The following is a 17,215-nucleotide window of genomic DNA, read 5'->3' as shown; positions in this document are numbered from 1 at the left end:
AGTCTGATGAATTAGTTTTGATTAAACTTCATTACTGATAAATATACGGGGAATTAATATAAAACAATCTAGAACAGGAATCAATAAAAATAGAGAAAGTTCCATATTTATTCTACATTAATTATACAGTTCAATATTTTATTTAATTCACATTTCTGTTTTAAGTGGAGATAGCCAAATATTTTAGCTATAGTTTACAACCTTTACTTGATTTATGTACCTTAATTTGATCCTTACATGATTTATGAACCTTAATTTGATCCTTACATGATTTTAAAATAAAATATGCCACTTTTTAATTCTTTTATGGTGTTAATTAATTTAGGGTACTTGAAGTGCAATTTGAGGCGCCACAGAATAATAATTTATTGATAGAAATTGACGATAATTCTGGGTGAAATGTCTATGTGATCCATACTCTTTTTTTGAGAAACACTATTTTAACTTGCTATTATGTTGAGGGGACACATTAAACAAATTAATTTATGTTCTTTAAGTTAAAAAATGTTTTATTTATTCATTACATCAAAGCCGTCGTTTTTGAACTCCTTCTTTACGTGTAACCATAAATTTAGTATAATTAGTTCAACATATAAATAGATTAGCTGTGATAAAAAACCCACAATCTTAACCCTTAAATTTTAAATTAGAATAATCATGAAAAATATCAAAGCCTTATTTCTAATAACCCCAAACCAACAAATAATGTTAACTTTTTTCTTGGCCTTTATTAAGATACATTCTTTATGTAATTAAAAAGCATTTAACAATATTAATAACAAGAACAACGAAAGCACATCAAACACATCATAATAAAACATGAAGCTAATGTATCCAAAGGGTATTTCTTGCGCCTTGACTTGATTTATTAGACGAAACAATAGTTCGAACTCCAGGAGGGAAATTAGAATAAAGTATTTAAGAGACTTTATCTTTCGGTGGCTCGTCAACAATAATACAAACTAATTTTCCACCTGTTTGAATTTGACTGATTAATTTTGCAACTCTTATAAAGGATATGTAGCTATCATCTTTAGAGCTTTGAGTGTAATCATCAATATTCATTTTGGAATGAAGTTGCAGAATTTGATGCTCCAAATACTCCATGATACAAAAAGAATCCATGACCCCATCAGGAAAAAATGGAATGACGATTACATCTGACGTATTGGGCAGAATAGTTGCCAGTTTACAACGAAAAGCTGTTTTGCCTGTACCCTGAACTTCAATACATTTGAATTTATTTCTATGGGATAGAATGATTTCGGTCATCTTTTCAAGTTCCTTAGTCCTTCCAATAAACTCTTCAGTCTCTTTTGAGATAAAGACACCCATGAAATCGATACGAGTGAGCAATTCTTTGGATGCGATGACCAATATATCTTTCCAAAGTCTGTCAATAACAGTCCTCACAAAATCCTCATCAAAGTTAGAAAAAATAGAATTTGAGCTATTCTTACTTAAGGATGAAGCTCTATAATTTTCATAAAGTGGACAACCTGAATTTCTTATGTCTTCCTTAAGTTGGTTCAAAGCCCCATTCTCTTCTGAATTAATTGACTCACGAAATTGTGAGATTCTACTGGTAGTGAGTATCTTGGTTTCCACCCATATCTCTCACCAAGAAAGCAGATAAATATATCTGACTCTCGAACACGTTCTAATCAATAACTTGCTATGCGTGTTTCTAAGCTTTGATCCTCAGGAAAGCCCCATCTTAAATCTAGAGGTGTTATTTCCACATTAATGTTCCGAAATCTACGCCTAAGCTCTTGTAATACACAATAGTTTAATAAGTTTCTTTCACCAAACATACCCAAAAAAGTTGAAGACACAAAATTTTTAACTCTTGTCCATTTTATTCGAGATTTTGGACGAGCAATTGCAGTAATGAGATGCTTTTTGCTATAAATTTTATACTTGGAATCAATGCTTTCAACTTCTTCAAGTTGGGATTTCCCTGAGTTTAATTTGGATAATGTCTTCAATGCAGCGCCTCCAAATCCAGAGATGGAAACATTTAAACTATTACTTTCTAATGGGAACAGATATGGCAAACTTGAATCAATCGTCAATAATCCTAAACTGACATACGACGGTAATAGTCGATAAACTTAATAAATTTATCAAGTGTATCTTTTTTCGGAGGTTTTCGGAAAATTATAATCAAATTGTCTATTTTTGTTTGTCCTTAATACTGTACAAGTAGTTTCCAACTCCTTCAATACTTCCACAAGTTCCCCACATATGCTGAAAATAATTATCAATAAAATATTTTTATTTAATTTTCTCTTTCAATGCTCTTCTACTCCAATTTCGCCACAGCTTAGCAGCTTATATGACCTACAGGCTTGTGCAATCACTAAACCAGATATCATTGAATCCAAGGAATCCATAATTTTTCAAAGCATCATCTTTGCTTTTATAATTTCCTAAAAATATTAAAGAATGTCCCTCAATAGGTGACAAATTTCTCAAAATTGATGGCTGAGCAGTTTCCTCTAAAACATTTTGCAATTCAGATGAAAAATCTAAATCTGATTGAGTCCAATTTTCCTTAGTAACATTTTTTTCCTTTCTCCGTCTCCTCAATATCCTAAACTTTTGTTCTAATAGTCCTCCAATATAATTCATCGCATTATAAGCGCATAGATACTGATGCGGAAATACTTTGGAAGATCCTATAGTACTTAGATTATTAACACTGTAAATGATATTCTTTAGCTGATGCTCATTAATGCCGGATAAGACCATATTACTTAAATTACGAATCATAGCCAAATAAGGTATTTTTTGCTCAAAATCAGATCGTACCATACTTGGGGATTGTTGCCGTGTCTACATATTATAAGGAAAAGTAATACAAATTTGTTAATCTACAATGATTAATTGATCAAATGAGTTGAATTTACATACATAAAAACTTGAGTTTTGCAAGTGAATGGAATTTGTAAATGCATTCTTTTCCCAGCGTTCTCCGGTTGAAATTTCCCTCTTAATTTATGCTTCTTAAATTCGTCTTCCGACTCGGGATACTTTTTTCCTAAAAGACACATTACGAACTCTTGAGGATGATGAATATGCAATAATCTTATGAGCCTTTTAATATTGAAACTACGAGATGACGGAAGGTTCAAATCATCATTGTTGTCGTCATCTGATAGCACTATGTCTTCATTGATTGATGATTTCTTTTTTTTTTAAATAGACAACAACTTTTTACAAAACAATTTGTTAATGAATACTCAAGTAAATTATTACCTTTCTTGAACATCCTTTTTTGTGATATTTGGCTAGTTGATATTCGTCAAAATCAGAAAATTTCTTAATCATAGCTTTTCTGAGCATTGAGGGAAGTGAGGATTTATTTTCCCTCTCAAAAGATGCAACAAAATCAGCAATGGATACCCATTCACTTGGAGTCATTATACATTTTTGGAAGTAGTCATAATAATAGATTTTTTATAAATTAACATGGAAACTGTCAAAAGAAAGAAGTAATAAGGATCTTGCTCGAAAATTACATTCCAGTCGACAGTATAAAGCTAGCTAAAGAGAAAATAATATTCCTTATTAGGGACCCACACATATGACTTTCAATATTTGTACCCTAAGAATAAAGACGGAATCCTTAAACACCACTTCCTCACAAAGATGAAGTATTTTTTGTCGTATAAGGTCTACTGGCTCATGCAATTTCGGCTTGGATAAGAGCGAGGTTGTACATATTTCCATAAGTTCAAACTGAAAAAGAAGGAAAATCTTTAAAATTTAACAAAATTTCAATATAATTGTATTGTAGGATCCTATTTTTGAATGGATATTGGAACTTCTGCAAATCCTTTGTGTAAACTTGGTTTCTCTATCTTTGGATATTCATCCTAGTACATCTCCATTTCAGGTGGTGCATCCAGTATCTTCTCAAAGACTTCAGTTTCTTTATTCGAGGAGAGGGATTTAGTTTCTTGAATTTCCATTCCTTGGAACTCGGTATCTGTGTCAGTCTTACTATTGATATTGTCCACCACATTCCCTGTGGTATTTCCTTGACTAAGATCCAGAAGAAAGGCGTTATGTAGAGGAATCTGGATGGATGTCAATACTATATTTTTTGTAGAGTTGGAAGAAAGAAAGGAATTTTCAAGTTGAGGTGATATATTGCCATTTCGTATAAATAGAAAATAATCTGAATGGTTATCATGGTCTATTATCAAGCCATATAAATTATAATATAATAAGTTATCGGTTCCCTGCTTAGTTCTCAAGAATCCATTAATAAGTAATCACTTTACAATCATAGAAAATAAACTAGGAACGATAAGGTAAAAATGCTATAATTTAACTAACTATTTCTAAGGCATGGGGCTCGTTCTGATAAAATTTTGATCATGAATTACTCATCAATGAATTTATTTGTATGAAGAATTAACCCAAGGAGACTCGCTCATCGTAGAAAAAAAAGGTAGAAGTAGTGTTGCTAACCCTTTACTGCTATTCAGGGACATAAATTACTTGAATATTACTACTAGGTTAATGCAAGTACGTTATCCGTTGCAAGGACAAATTGTGTTAAGATTATTATATTTGCGCATATTTTGTAACGTTGCGTGTGTTTCGTTTATCAATTATTTGTTAGATAAATAGAATAATCAGTCTATTGATTATTTATACATAATAGGCTGCAGAGTTTTTCAAGTCAACTCATTTCATTCATATTTGTACATACATTGAGTTGCATCATTCTTAATAGTCTTTAGAGAGTTGGTGTACTGATATTGTGATAGAATACACTTCAACCCAGGAACACATCAATTCTTAAGATACATAACATTGTTAGTAATGAATAATAATATGTCTCATGAGCTTATGAGAAGGCAGTAAGTGCTTAAAAATCGTAGGAAATGTATTATTGGGTCTATTTTCTTTCTTTTTTGAATTTTCATTAATAGTTTTTTATTTATTTCCATAGTAAAATGTCAAATCTAATTGATGTACCTTCATTCTTTCGAATCCCTCCTTTTTTTTCTACATGCACGTCCTAAGTAAGGAAAATAAGTTCCTGAACCTCCGGACAAGTATAAATCTCTAGCAAGATGCTCAGTTTTGTTTTCATCAGTAAAATTTCTGATAACTTTTAAAAGAAGTGTACTTGATGAATGTACGATTGATAAAGGTGTTACTTCAACTTTCAATTTCTCTACTAGATATAATCGAAAAGGATCTCTTCGTAATCAAATTTCTTCATCTCCATGAGATAAGTTAGTTTGACCAAAGCAATCTTTCTCAACAACACCATCCTTTGTTAAAATAGGGTTTGATACAACGCAATAAGGTCCTGGGGGTATTACTATCATTTGAATAGGGGGAGGATCACCATGTTGAAGCTGAAGGTATTGAAGCAGAACTCACTCGGATGGGAGAAGCTCGTGATGCCAAAATCGAGTATGTTGAGAAACAAAACAATCCAGAAATAGATAAAAAAACAGAAATAATGCGGCTTGAAGTGGAAAAGTTTAATCGAATGGTGTATGATGTTAGACCTCAGACACTTCTTTCCATGTCGGCTCTTCCAAGAAAGCATCAAATCCAGATGTTAAAGTCTTTGGACTTGAACTATCTACTATAGATATTTATCTACAGAATAACGTGAGAGGATAATAACAAACACTTCATAATCAGCAAGGCTTTCTGCTCAAAATTTATGCCTTATCCAGGTGGAAAAGTTATAAAAATGGATCTTGTCTCGAAGAGTCTAAACATCAACTCTTGGAGAAAATAAATAGAGGAGGTCTCTATTCTCCAACAAACTTTTGTTTTAATATGATCACCGAAGTATTTGTGGTGTATCAAATTGTAACAAAAAATAAAAAATCAAGGTCTCTATTTTTTTCAATGTCATAATTTAGGAAAACTATTTTCTACTCTATGTTGTGACTTTGAGAACTATTTATGCTATAATTGTTTTTAATCATTCATTACATAGTTTATTTTCTCATCGTTTGATTCAATTACTTAGTAGATATGATATACGTGGATATGAGATATATGAGGATATGGAGTTTATATATATACTTTATTCTACACGCGGAGAATCCAGAATGACTCTCATATTAATATATTATTATACACAAAATACATACGGAACATTTATACATAGGTCACCAAACCTATAGCTATACATATATATAACAACATCCCTTTTCCCCCAGGAGAATGATTACAAAATATAAATCTAAGTTTATATGAAATGAAATCCGCTTGTTCCCTTCTGTTGAATCCAAACGGATGAATCTCCTATTACGATGCCAAAGACGACCATTTTTCATACGTATGAGATATCGCCTTTGAGATTCCTTTGTTTCAATTGTACCTAGATGGGTCCATCTTTTGGTTATATGATCTTGTATCCGAACCGATTCACCGATCTTCAATACGGATAACTTCTTCCCATCTCCTTTTTTAAAATTGGGTTTGGAACCTTACAAAGTTCTTGGCTTCTCTTTTGATGGAATTCAGGTAGCATAGGTATAATAGATCTAGTACTACGACCGAAGACGATTTTAGTTGGACTCAATCCATCTTCTATTCTCGGAGTATTTCTCATTTCTAAAATTCCAAGATTGATTTTTGACTGATCTATCTTATTTCCATTCATAGTTTTCTTTACTAAATATTTTAACTTCTTCACACAAGCTTCAGCCAATCCATTGGATTGTGGGTTATGTGGAGAAGAACATCGCCATTCAACTCCCCAAAAGGATAAAAATTCTTGAAATTCCCTGGACGAGAAGTTTGTTCCCCATCTGATTCTAAAACTTCAGGTATACCATAATCAATGAAGAATCTCTCCATTACTTTCTTAATCACTCTTGATGTGCATCCACTATGCTCAAAATAATGTAAAGCAGGATATCCAGAAAGTCTATCTACATAAACCAAGAAATTCTTTCCACTTACAGAAAATATATCCACAGCTACTGCTTGAAATGGTCTTGTCATTTTAGGTCCTTTAATTTGAGTCTCCATTAATAAACTAGGTAATAACTTCTGGCATTCCTCACACTTTCTCACCATATCTTCGATGTCCATATCTATTCCCGGCCAATAAATTATCTCTGGCACGCTGCTTAGTCTTCACTATACCTTGATGAGATACATGCAGGTTTTCCAATATTTCTTTCCGAGCTACTCTTGGTATAACAATTCTTTTATTATTGACGATGATCAACCTTTCATAACTGATAGACTATCTCTCAAATTCCAGTAGAGTTTTAATTCTTCAGGGAGATTTTTGATATTATTTCCAAAACCGTCTTTAATAAAATTTATCAATTTTAGATAATTAACATCTTCTTGTGCTTGGTCTCTCAATTTTCTTAATCTTCGATCCTTGATCTGATCCGTTTGAATTTTTTTACCACATACAGCTCTTATTAATATTCTTCTTGCAACCTCATTCGTATGCACATCCTCCAATATGTCGTCCTTCCTCGGATTCCAGTATGGATTTCTTGACAAATTATCAGCTGCTAACATTTTTCTTCCTGGTTTCCAAGCAACAGTGAAGTTATAACGCATTTGCGTCCTTTCTTTAATTTCTTTTTGTCTTGGATTCTCAATTTCGTCCAAAGTTTTCTTGTTGAGGATATTTACAATTGCTTGATGATCTGTTTCAATATGAAAATGAGGTAATCCTTGAAGATAAACATTTAATTTTTTGGTTGCCCAATATATGGCCATCATCTCAAGCGTTGTCATTCCATAATTCTGTTCTGCTGCACTCAACCATCTAGAATTTGCTTCAATAAGATGCCATTTTCCTTCATTGTCTTCTTGTCTTAAGATATACCCAAGACCTTTTTTCTTAGAAGCATCAGTCTCTAAAACAGTTTTTCTATTCGGCATGAAGTGACTCTTTTGAGGTAATTTAACCAAAGACTTCTTGACATCTTCAAATATGTCATCTTGTTCTTTAGTCCATATGTACTCATTCTTGTTGGATAATAAAGGTCTCAATGTGACAGATAAGTTGGCTATTTCCTTTGAAAATCCGCTCATTTGATTGACCATTCCCATGAACGATCTCAACTCAGTTCTGTTTTGAGGAGCTGGTATTTTTGAAAGAGCTTCTGTTTTTCATATTAATTCCATGTTCTCCGACGATATAACCAATATACTCAACCTTTGGCTTAGCAAATTGAAATTTTTCTTTATTGAGTGATATTCCAAACTTCCTACTTCGATCAAGAAATTCCTTGACACTTTTAACATGATGCTCAAATGTCTCATCATATTTTAAAATATCATCAACCAACTTCTTTGTATTTGGCAATTCCCCATAAGCTTGGTCCATCATAAGATTGAATACGTCACTTGTTGCATTTAATCCCATTGGCCATCTTTTAAACTTGAATCTTCCCCACGGAGTTATGAACGTTGTTAAGTCTTGGCTCTCATGGTGTAAAGGATCTGCCAATATCCTTTAATTGCATCAAACGTGGAAAAGTACTTATTTCCAGGTTTAATGTTTGAAATTATCTCCTTAGGATTAGTCATAGGATGTATAGGTCTTTTCACAAACTTATTTAATTTTGTTAGATCCACTGTTAGTCTAACCTTACCATTTTTCTTCCCCACCACAACCATAGGGTGACACCATTCCGTAGGTTTATTTCCTAGCGGCTCAATTATTCCTTTTTCAACAATTCTTCCAATTCCTTCTTCGTAGCTTCTCTATAAGCAAAGGGAATCGCCCTTGCTGTGTACATTTTCCAAGTTTCTGCTCCTTCCATTAAAGATATTTTTATCGGTGCGCATTTCATCTTTCTTAATGGTTGATTTCCATCAATTAATACATCAGGATACTCCTCCACAAGCTTGTCTCTCATGGTTTTAATTTCTTCATCGGAAATATATTTCATTTCCTTGATTCCACGAGCACTAGGTTCTTTGGCTCTTTTCCATTTACCTCGCTCAATTTGACTTGGATAATCTTCCGGTAAAATCCTTAATTTTTTACACAATACCCACGACATTAGAAATTTAACATTTTCCTTTACTATTATAATCTCTTCTTTAATTTCCTCATTTCCAAAACCTACATTTAAAATTATGGATCCTAGTTGATTAAAAGTAGCTCCAGTAGCTCCATTTAAACGAGAATCTGAAGGTCTATTTAAATGTCTAAGTGGTATTCCAATTTCTTGTAAAAAAATTTCATCCGCAATAGATACCTCACTACCAGAATCTGGAATTGCATAACTATAATTGCATAAGTATGTTCCATCTAGAGATTTTAATCGAACTTGTATTGCTGGTGAGGGACTAAATGTGGTCACGTTTCTTACCGTGACTCTTCTGTTTCTTGCAATTCCATTTTTACAGGCCTTTGAATCTTTAAAATGACCAATTCTTTTACAATTCCTACATTCCTGTTTCCAAGCAGGACATTTATTTATAATATGGTCTCTTGAGCAGAATATACAATCCATTATTTTTCTTTCAGGAGGATTTTTCCTAAAACTATTTTTGTTTCGACTAAGGCTTTGATCCCTGAATTTTCCTCTTTGTATCTTGTTGACTTTTGCAGAATTTAACTTTTCGTCATCCCTCTTCGACATTTCCTCAGCTCTACATCTATCAATAACTTTTTGAAGTGTACATTCTTTTTCTTCTATGGCCATAAGTTTTTTCCTCGTTTCTTCATCCCGAAGTCCCACAATTAATTTAACTTTGATATTTTCTTCGAAACAGTCTTTATTACACATCTTTCATTTAATTCGGCACGATTTGCAGTTCGAGTTACTTCTACATAGAAGTCCTCGAATGATTGACCTTCTTTTTGATATAAGGAATGGAATTTAACCTTATCAAGAATGATGTTATATTGAGAGCGAAAATATTTCCTCAATTCTTCTAAAATTTCAGGAATGGATAACACTGTGTTTTCTTTAATCCCAATTGAGACTCTTAATTTCTCCCTCATTTCTATATCCATGAATGATCTTAAATTCGCTAGCTGTTTTGCGTGAGAGTAGCTATCAACTCCTGCTAGTTGCCTGTAGTCTTCAAAACTGGGTTTCCATTCAATAAACTCATTCAAATCCATGCTTCCTCTCAATAGTTCCGGTTCCTTATATGCAATTTTTCCGTATACTTTACACGCTCCATCCTTTGAAGGCAGATTCTGATCCTCCTTGCCAGCTAGTTCCTCCATTTTTTTCGTGAGTTCCTTCATAATTTCTTCATCCATGCGATCTCTCTCTTCCATGAACATCAAGATATCCTCTTGTTGCTCCTTTGTTTCAGACTTCAACTCCATTAATTCTAAAATATCCTCTAAGATGTGTAATCTTCCACGGGCCCTTTGATGAGAAATTTCTACTAATTCCATTCTGTTTGAACGCTTCAGTTCATTAATGCTCCTTGTGACATGACCTTTGTATGCCTTAACTTTTGATTTTATAAAGTCAAACTTCTTACTTTTAAGTTCTTCCATTATGTTTCTTAAGATTGGTTCTGGTTTATCGACTGCGCCATATGATATACGTGGATATGAGATATATGAGGATATGGAGTTTATATATATACTTTATTCTACACGCGGAGAATCCAGAATGACTCTCATATTAATATATTATTATACACAAAATACACACGGAACATTTATACATAGGTCACCAAACCAGCCTGGGTACTCACGTCTGTTGGATTGACGTTTTGTGATTGTTCGACCCCATCAATCCAACAAAGCGTTTACAGAAAGCCCATGCAAAAAAATCCTATTCTCCTCCGGAAGAGTGACGTTAGTTCGTTCATTACTCTGTGAGAATCCGACTCCGTCCATAAAAACGAAGTGCCCCTTCTGAGTTCTGAGAGATAGACTTTTAACCAAGGACACGTCTACAGAGCACCTTTGGTATCGAACATAAATCATTTTCTATAATGTAATGTCCTCTAAGACAACATAGAAGCCAGTGCTCCTGGAGAACAAGGATCCTAAGATATAAAGACACACATCACGGATAAATGATAATAAACAATAGACATAGGGAAACAAGTAGCCAATAGGAGAAGAATGATAATAATAATTTAAACCTGTAAAAGAGAAGAAGGAAAATTTAACAACCCTCAACGTGTAATAACGAAAAAGCGTGAGTCTTCCAGCACAAATGTTTAATAAGAGAAATGAATCAAAACATTTAAACGTACTATATGTAAAATCAACAAAACCTCTATATTATTATTCTGTTAGCTAGAGCAGGGAGAGAAATGGTGAGCCTACTGTTTTTTGTTTACTAATTTAGTAGATCCACGTTGTTTTTCCTTCTTATTTAATCATTAAAAGTAGAGCTCTATAAGTTCGAATTACGTCACCGGGCTATCCCCTTTGACGATAGCTGACTTTCTCAGGTTTTTGAGTCACGGTAAAACGTAAAACGAAAGTAACGCATCGAGGTAGCTAGACTGTAAAAATTTAGTAAACCCGTGTTGCCATTTTTTCTTAAAAAATGTCGTTTTAAAATCCACATTCTTACGTCACAATTCATTACATCATGTATAGATGCTTTTTTTAATGCACCTTTAATTGATTAGATGGTGTTGCACTCTTTTTGTATAAGTAAACATTATAATATTACAATTACTCCATCTAACCCAGTAATCTTTTGGTGGAATTCATATACATATAGTATATTTCTTTCTCTAGGAATCACCGGGGCGCGAACATACACATGTCAAGTTCAAGAGAATAACTTTTGAGCGTGCTATCCATGAGCTATGGCAATTCCAGATGTTTTGAGCAATTTTTCTGCGGAGGTTTTGTGGGACGTTGGAGCTGTCGTTAAGAGTTAAGGACTTTTTGTTTAACAGTTGATAATGTAATGCATTACACATTGGAATCTATTTCTTATTCAGTCGACTAACCGGATTATCAAAATGATATTCACAAGTGTTTATGATGCGTTAATAATTGTATTTATTTGAATATTAGTTATACTCTATGTACAAATCGAAACAGACAGAATAAGCTATGAATAATTTATCATATTTAAACTATAAACATATAATTATTTAAATTGTAAATCCATCATTCTTATTTCCAAAAGATTGTACATGCCCATTTTTGTTGTTTTCAGTCTTAAACAAAATTAGTATTAGATTTAAATAAATAATTTAGTGTTAAAAAGGAACAAAAGAGTCTAACCTGTATTTAACAAATGCCACAAGTGGCTTTACAATTTTCTTTTAAATAAGAATGATAACAAAAGTCCTTCAGACCCTCACAATTTGAGCTTGAGTCAACACAGTCTATGACAAAAGTAAATGATAAATAATATATATGAAATATCAAAAAATTCTATTACTTGTGTCGGGCTTTTTAGTTGTGGTTTGTCCTTGCCCAGGGCACAACTGACATGATCTTGGACAATTATCGGCGATCATCTTATCGGAACAATAAGATAAATACTCCCCGCACGTATCGAACTTGTCAAAGCAATCTGGAGTGGATGACATTTAATGTTTTTGATCATATTGCAAAGTTTGAAAATGATTACCTGAAGTGGTTGTATTAGCTGTGGTGAAAGTTGTTGTTGTTGTAGTATTAATGTCTTCTGGACACAGCTTACATGTTTTTCGACAGTTCTGGCTAGTATATTTAAAGGGACACCATTCTCTCATGCTGTCACAATATATCCATTTATCTTCGCAAACTGAAACCAAAAATTTACATTTAGTTTTTAATGTTATGTATGATAATATATTAGAGATGGATTTGAGTAAGCCCATCCTGTGGATTAATACCCGGGATATCAATATAAGACATTTAATGTTTTTGATCATATTGCAAAGTTTAATAAATGATTACCTGAAGTGGTTGTATTAGCTGTGGTGAAAGTTGTTGTTGTTGTTGTAGTATTAATGTCTTCTGGACACAGCTTACATGTTTTTTGACAGTTCTCGCTAGTATATTTAAAGGGACACCATTCTCTCATGCTGTCACAATATATCCATTTATCTTCGCAAACTGAGAAGAGAAATTAATACTTAGTTTTTGATGTTATGTATTATAATATATTAGAGATGGATTTGGGTAAACCCATCCTGCGGATTAGTACCCGGAATATCAATTTAAGACATTTAATGTTTTTGATCATATTGCAAAGTTTAACAAATGACTACCTGAAGTGGTTGTATTAGGTGTGGTGAAAGTTGTTGTTGTAGTATTAATGTCTTCTGGACACAGTTTACATGTTTTTTGACAATTCTTACTAGTATCTTTATTAGAACACCATTCTGGCATGCTTTGACAGTATATCCATTTATCTTCACAAACTGAAACTAAAAATTTGAATTTAGTTTTTAATTTTATGTATGATAATGTACTAGGGATGGATTCGGATAAACTCATACTGCGGATTAGTACCCGTAATATCAATTGAAAAAAATACGTGCGTGTAACATGCAAAAATGGGTACCTGACTGATAAAATTTAAAAAAAGTGTTTTTATCTTTATTTATTTAGGGATATTAATTTTTACCGTGTTGTTAGTTATATATTCCTCCCTGGTTGCGGGTCGTTTGGAGTATTAATATACTCAATTTGAGGACTTTTGTATACAAGTGATAACTAAACCATAGATTAATCTTTAATTTTTAACTACATTCATAAATGAAAATAATGCAAGAGTCTTTTTGTAGATGTTACCTAAATATATGGTTATTTTATATGCTCCATTGCTGTTAGGAGTATTATTTCATTCTTGAGTAAAGAACATAAACGTACTATAAACCATAAAGTGAAAATTCCCAAAATACGGACTGAATTTTGTGTTAATTTCCTTCATTGGATAAGTGACCACAGCTAATTTAATGATCTCTGAAGTTCAATTATCCGTATCTATCCTTTTCCAAAAAAATATAAAGACCCATCCCTATAATTTTTATATTTTTTGAACCTGTTGTTGTAGCATTTGTCGGTGATGTTGAAGCATTTGTTGGGGATGTTGTAGAAAGAGTTGATAATTGATCGCAATTATATTTGGCTTTAACTTTCAATGCATCCAATTCTGTCATTCCTATTCTTTGACCAATTCGAATTCCAAACGGTACAGATCTGAGTACATCCATTGTATTTTTATCTGACGTTTGAAAACTATTTTGAAATTATATATAAAAAAGAGAGTGATGAATTAGTTATCTACTCACTCATCCAGTCCATAATGCATCACAGATCCATATTCGTAAGGATACCCAAAAGTGTCGGTTGTAAAACCTGAATAACAATCATCAAAGGTTGTTGCAGTTGACCTGGGTCTGCATTGGGGTGGTATGATAGTGGTATTATCATAAATGCTTTTAAAATAATTGCTTATGGCATCTCTCTGAATCATATCCCAATGTATTCTGACATAACTATCTCGGTCAGGTCGTGTTTGCTCATGACCATATCCAAGAATATGAAGCATTTCGTGTTGTGCAATTCCAAAGATCTAAAGAAAATAATGTTTCTATTGTATGGTGGTAACGAAGATAGAACATTTAGAAATTAAAATGAATAAGAGTGGATAAAACCTTGAATATATTGACTCCAGGGGCTCTAGAGTTATATTAAAAATTGGGAAAGGTATATGGGTGGAACTTTATATTCATTTACCAGATTACTGTGGATTGACACATATACTTAAGAAAGCTACTAGCAATACATTTGGAAAACTGATTTACAACACTGATTATATCAAAGTCATTGATAATTCATTTTCAAAGAGTAAAGGAGTCTATATTTTTATAAAGTTGATTTAAATATTTAACTGACTCCCTCTAGTCGTTCAATTCGACAAGGAGTTATGTTTTAAATGCCCTATTCACCTTAATTTTATATTACAATCTATTTATTTTATTGAATATATTTATAGTTGCGACGTTTGTTTTATAAATGAAAAATAGGTTATTAAAAAATCTTTAAATTTACCAAGAAAACTTGTTCTTATTTTTCTACTTACCATGCAAGTGGAAAATCCATTGCTTCTTTGCAAATTCAATACATGCTTTCCTCTATACTCATTATAACCAAGCACAGCAAAACATCCTGACTCATCGTTTTTTATGTAAACATAACTTTTTTCTCCATTCCTAGGAACCCATCGCACACATGTTTTCTTTTCTATTCCATCCATAGCAGATTGGATTAAACTCAAATCATCCTTACTGAATCCTCCAGCTAATATATAGGGAACAGTATTGTTGGGCCACACTTTTCCTCCTAATAGATTTCTGGATCCCATTCCCTCGTAGCTATACTTATCATGGATGATTCTACATTGAGCATGGCTCAGTTCTGTTAAAGAAGATATTGATTATTTGAGAAAGATTTTGGCTTACACGAAATTGAATCTACCGAATATGCTCCTTCAAATACTGTTAAAAGAAATAAGACAATGTATATGTTCCACATCTTACAAATGATTATTAAATTTAAGAGTAAAACACACGTATTTATATCTGAAATGTGGATCATTCGTTTGTATCATATGTTTTATTAAATTGATATTGATATTTGCCATGAAAATAATTTGTTGATCCATCGTGAATATAATCATGTGTCGTTGGTTCTCTATACAAATATAATTTTAATGTACTTTATGACTAACTGTCTTGAATCATTATTTTATATTTTTTACTGATATTATAGATCTAGAGAAATGTAAATACATTTTGCAAGCTTCATCAAAAACACTTGGATATTTGGGAGTGGTGTCTCGCAAATGTTGTGTTTGGACGAAGGAAACTGCTGGCCTTCCCTCGACATGCAACCAAAAGATGTAGTGGAAGGTGTTGGCATCAGGGATGTAAGGGGGCCAAAAGTGTAAAAAAAATTAGTATTGGAACGAAAAAGATGGGGTCAAAAGTGGCCTCTTAGGCCTCACAATGTGCTTTCCATTCACTTTTTTTATTGCTCTCTTGACAGTATGGTGTGAATCCCCATGATCTCTTGTATGGACCCTTATGGGATTGAGAGAATTGACGTGGGCAGTTATCTTTAACTCATCCGCGTGTAGTTTGGGATTCTTGATAGAGCCCTTCTTCCTCTTCAACGTTTCGGACTTGCTGACGACGTACATAAAGTTCCTGGAGACTCCCAATTGCTTGGAGTGTACGAATATAATTTTGTCGATCCCGATTGAACCAGCCAAGCACAATACTAGCAATAAAGCGTTTGTAGTACATACTCAAACCTTTATAATGCATTATCGTATGATAGAAGGTAACCAATAATGAACAGGATATCCTTATTTTCAAAAAAAGAGCACGGGAAATACGAAATTATCTTTCCTCAATTTAATATCCCTTCTACATGCTACAAAATTAATAAAATTACCCTTCTTTCTTCAGATCAGTCGATACTAAACTTTGGGACGTGACCCCAAAAAAGTGACTTCTAAAAGTTATTTTATGATACCAAATCTCCTTGTGTTGTATTTTCGTATTAATATCATTATTCTCTAGTTATAATAGTAAACTAAAATAATATTTATTATATAAAATTTCAGATTGCCCATGATGAATCTATTAGTATTAGGGGGAAAAAAATATTGGAGGAATTTTTATTTATAGATATTTGTCATAGCGTAGCTATGCATTTGTAATTCCGTTCTACCCTAGCTATTTTAGGAAAGACACCAAAACTTAACAATAAGAATCTGGTCACCCTGAATTTCACACTTCTACGACATGTTTTACTTCTCTTACATCATCCTCTTTCTGTTTCTACCCTTTAAGAGTCAAAAATATAAAAATCTATTTTGACACTATACATCCTAACTTTGTGAGTACTTTAAGAAAAAGCTGATGGTGTATAAGAAAATAAACGAATTGGTTTTTGGTGGCAAATAACAACAGCAAAATATGGAAGCTTTGTATTTGATATTGCTCATAATCTCCAAAGGCAAGAAACCTCACACCATTGCCAATGAGTTGATGTAGCTAACAACCGAAAACATTTCTCTAGGAATGCTAGGAGCTGAACATGGTAACCAGTTGATTACACTATACTTCTCTAATAATACCGTCACAAGTTAGCTCCAAAAATGCAGTGAAGTTGAATAAAATTAACTCATTTTCTTTCCTTGGGATCACCGCAACATGGTAAATTTGATTTAGGGGGGCACGGCACCAGAAAGGTTGGGAACTCCTGCTTTAGATCTTACAAAATTTC

The 17,215-nt window shown here is 32.8% G+C and overlaps 1 protein-coding gene and 1 pseudogene across 3 annotated transcripts; both read right to left on the bottom strand.

Moving 5' to 3' along the window:
* Positions 1-803: 803 nt before the first annotated feature.
* Positions 804-8,070, bottom strand: LOC121120389 (telomerase protein component 1-like; annotated as a pseudogene).
* Positions 8,071-11,953: 3,883 nt separating this feature from the next.
* Positions 11,954-15,537, bottom strand: LOC121120186 (zinc metalloproteinase nas-6). Of its 3 annotated transcripts, XM_040715027.2 has the most exons (9): positions 15,398-15,470; positions 15,003-15,337; positions 14,209-14,492; positions 13,959-14,155; positions 13,183-13,341; positions 12,869-13,027; positions 12,558-12,713; positions 12,366-12,500; positions 12,203-12,309 (listed from the first exon to the last, which is right to left on the bottom strand). In XM_040715027.2, exons 2-9 carry the CDS (start codon positions 15,282-15,284, stop codon positions 12,212-12,214), a joined length of 1,470 nt encoding a protein of 489 aa, XP_040570961.1. In that variant the 5' UTR covers positions 15,285-15,337; positions 15,398-15,470; the 3' UTR covers positions 12,203-12,211. The 3 variants fall into 3 exon arrangements, with proteins under 3 accessions (XP_071745245.1, XP_040570961.1, XP_071745244.1); XM_071889144.1 differs by lacking the exon at positions 12,869-13,027 and having other exon boundaries at positions 11,954-12,309; positions 15,398-15,537; XM_071889143.1 differs by lacking the exons at positions 12,869-13,027; positions 15,398-15,470 and having other exon boundaries at positions 15,003-15,365.
* Positions 15,538-17,215: the final 1,678 nt, after the last annotated feature.

The sequence above is a fragment of the Lepeophtheirus salmonis genome, chromosome 6 (genome assembly GCF_016086655.4).
Source record: "Lepeophtheirus salmonis chromosome 6, UVic_Lsal_1.4, whole genome shotgun sequence".
In the NCBI taxonomy this organism is placed as follows: domain Eukaryota; kingdom Metazoa; phylum Arthropoda; class Copepoda; order Siphonostomatoida; family Caligidae; genus Lepeophtheirus; species Lepeophtheirus salmonis.
This window is presented reverse-complemented; position numbering and strand designations above follow the sequence as displayed.

Excerpts from the sequence above, each read along its gene's own strand:
- LOC121120186 (XM_040715027.2), bottom strand. The coding sequence starts at position 15,284 with ATGGGATCCAGAAATCTATTAGGAGGAAAAGTGTGGCCCAACAATACT. Across the intron at positions 13,342-13,958 it reads GACAAATGCTACAACAACAG|TTTCAGTTTGTGAAGATAAA; the intron begins GTTCAAAAAATA and ends TCAAATTTTTAG. Across the intron at positions 13,028-13,182 it reads ACCTAATACAACCACTTCAG|TTTGCGAAGATAAATGGATA; the intron begins GTAGTCATTTGT and ends TTCTCTTCTCAG.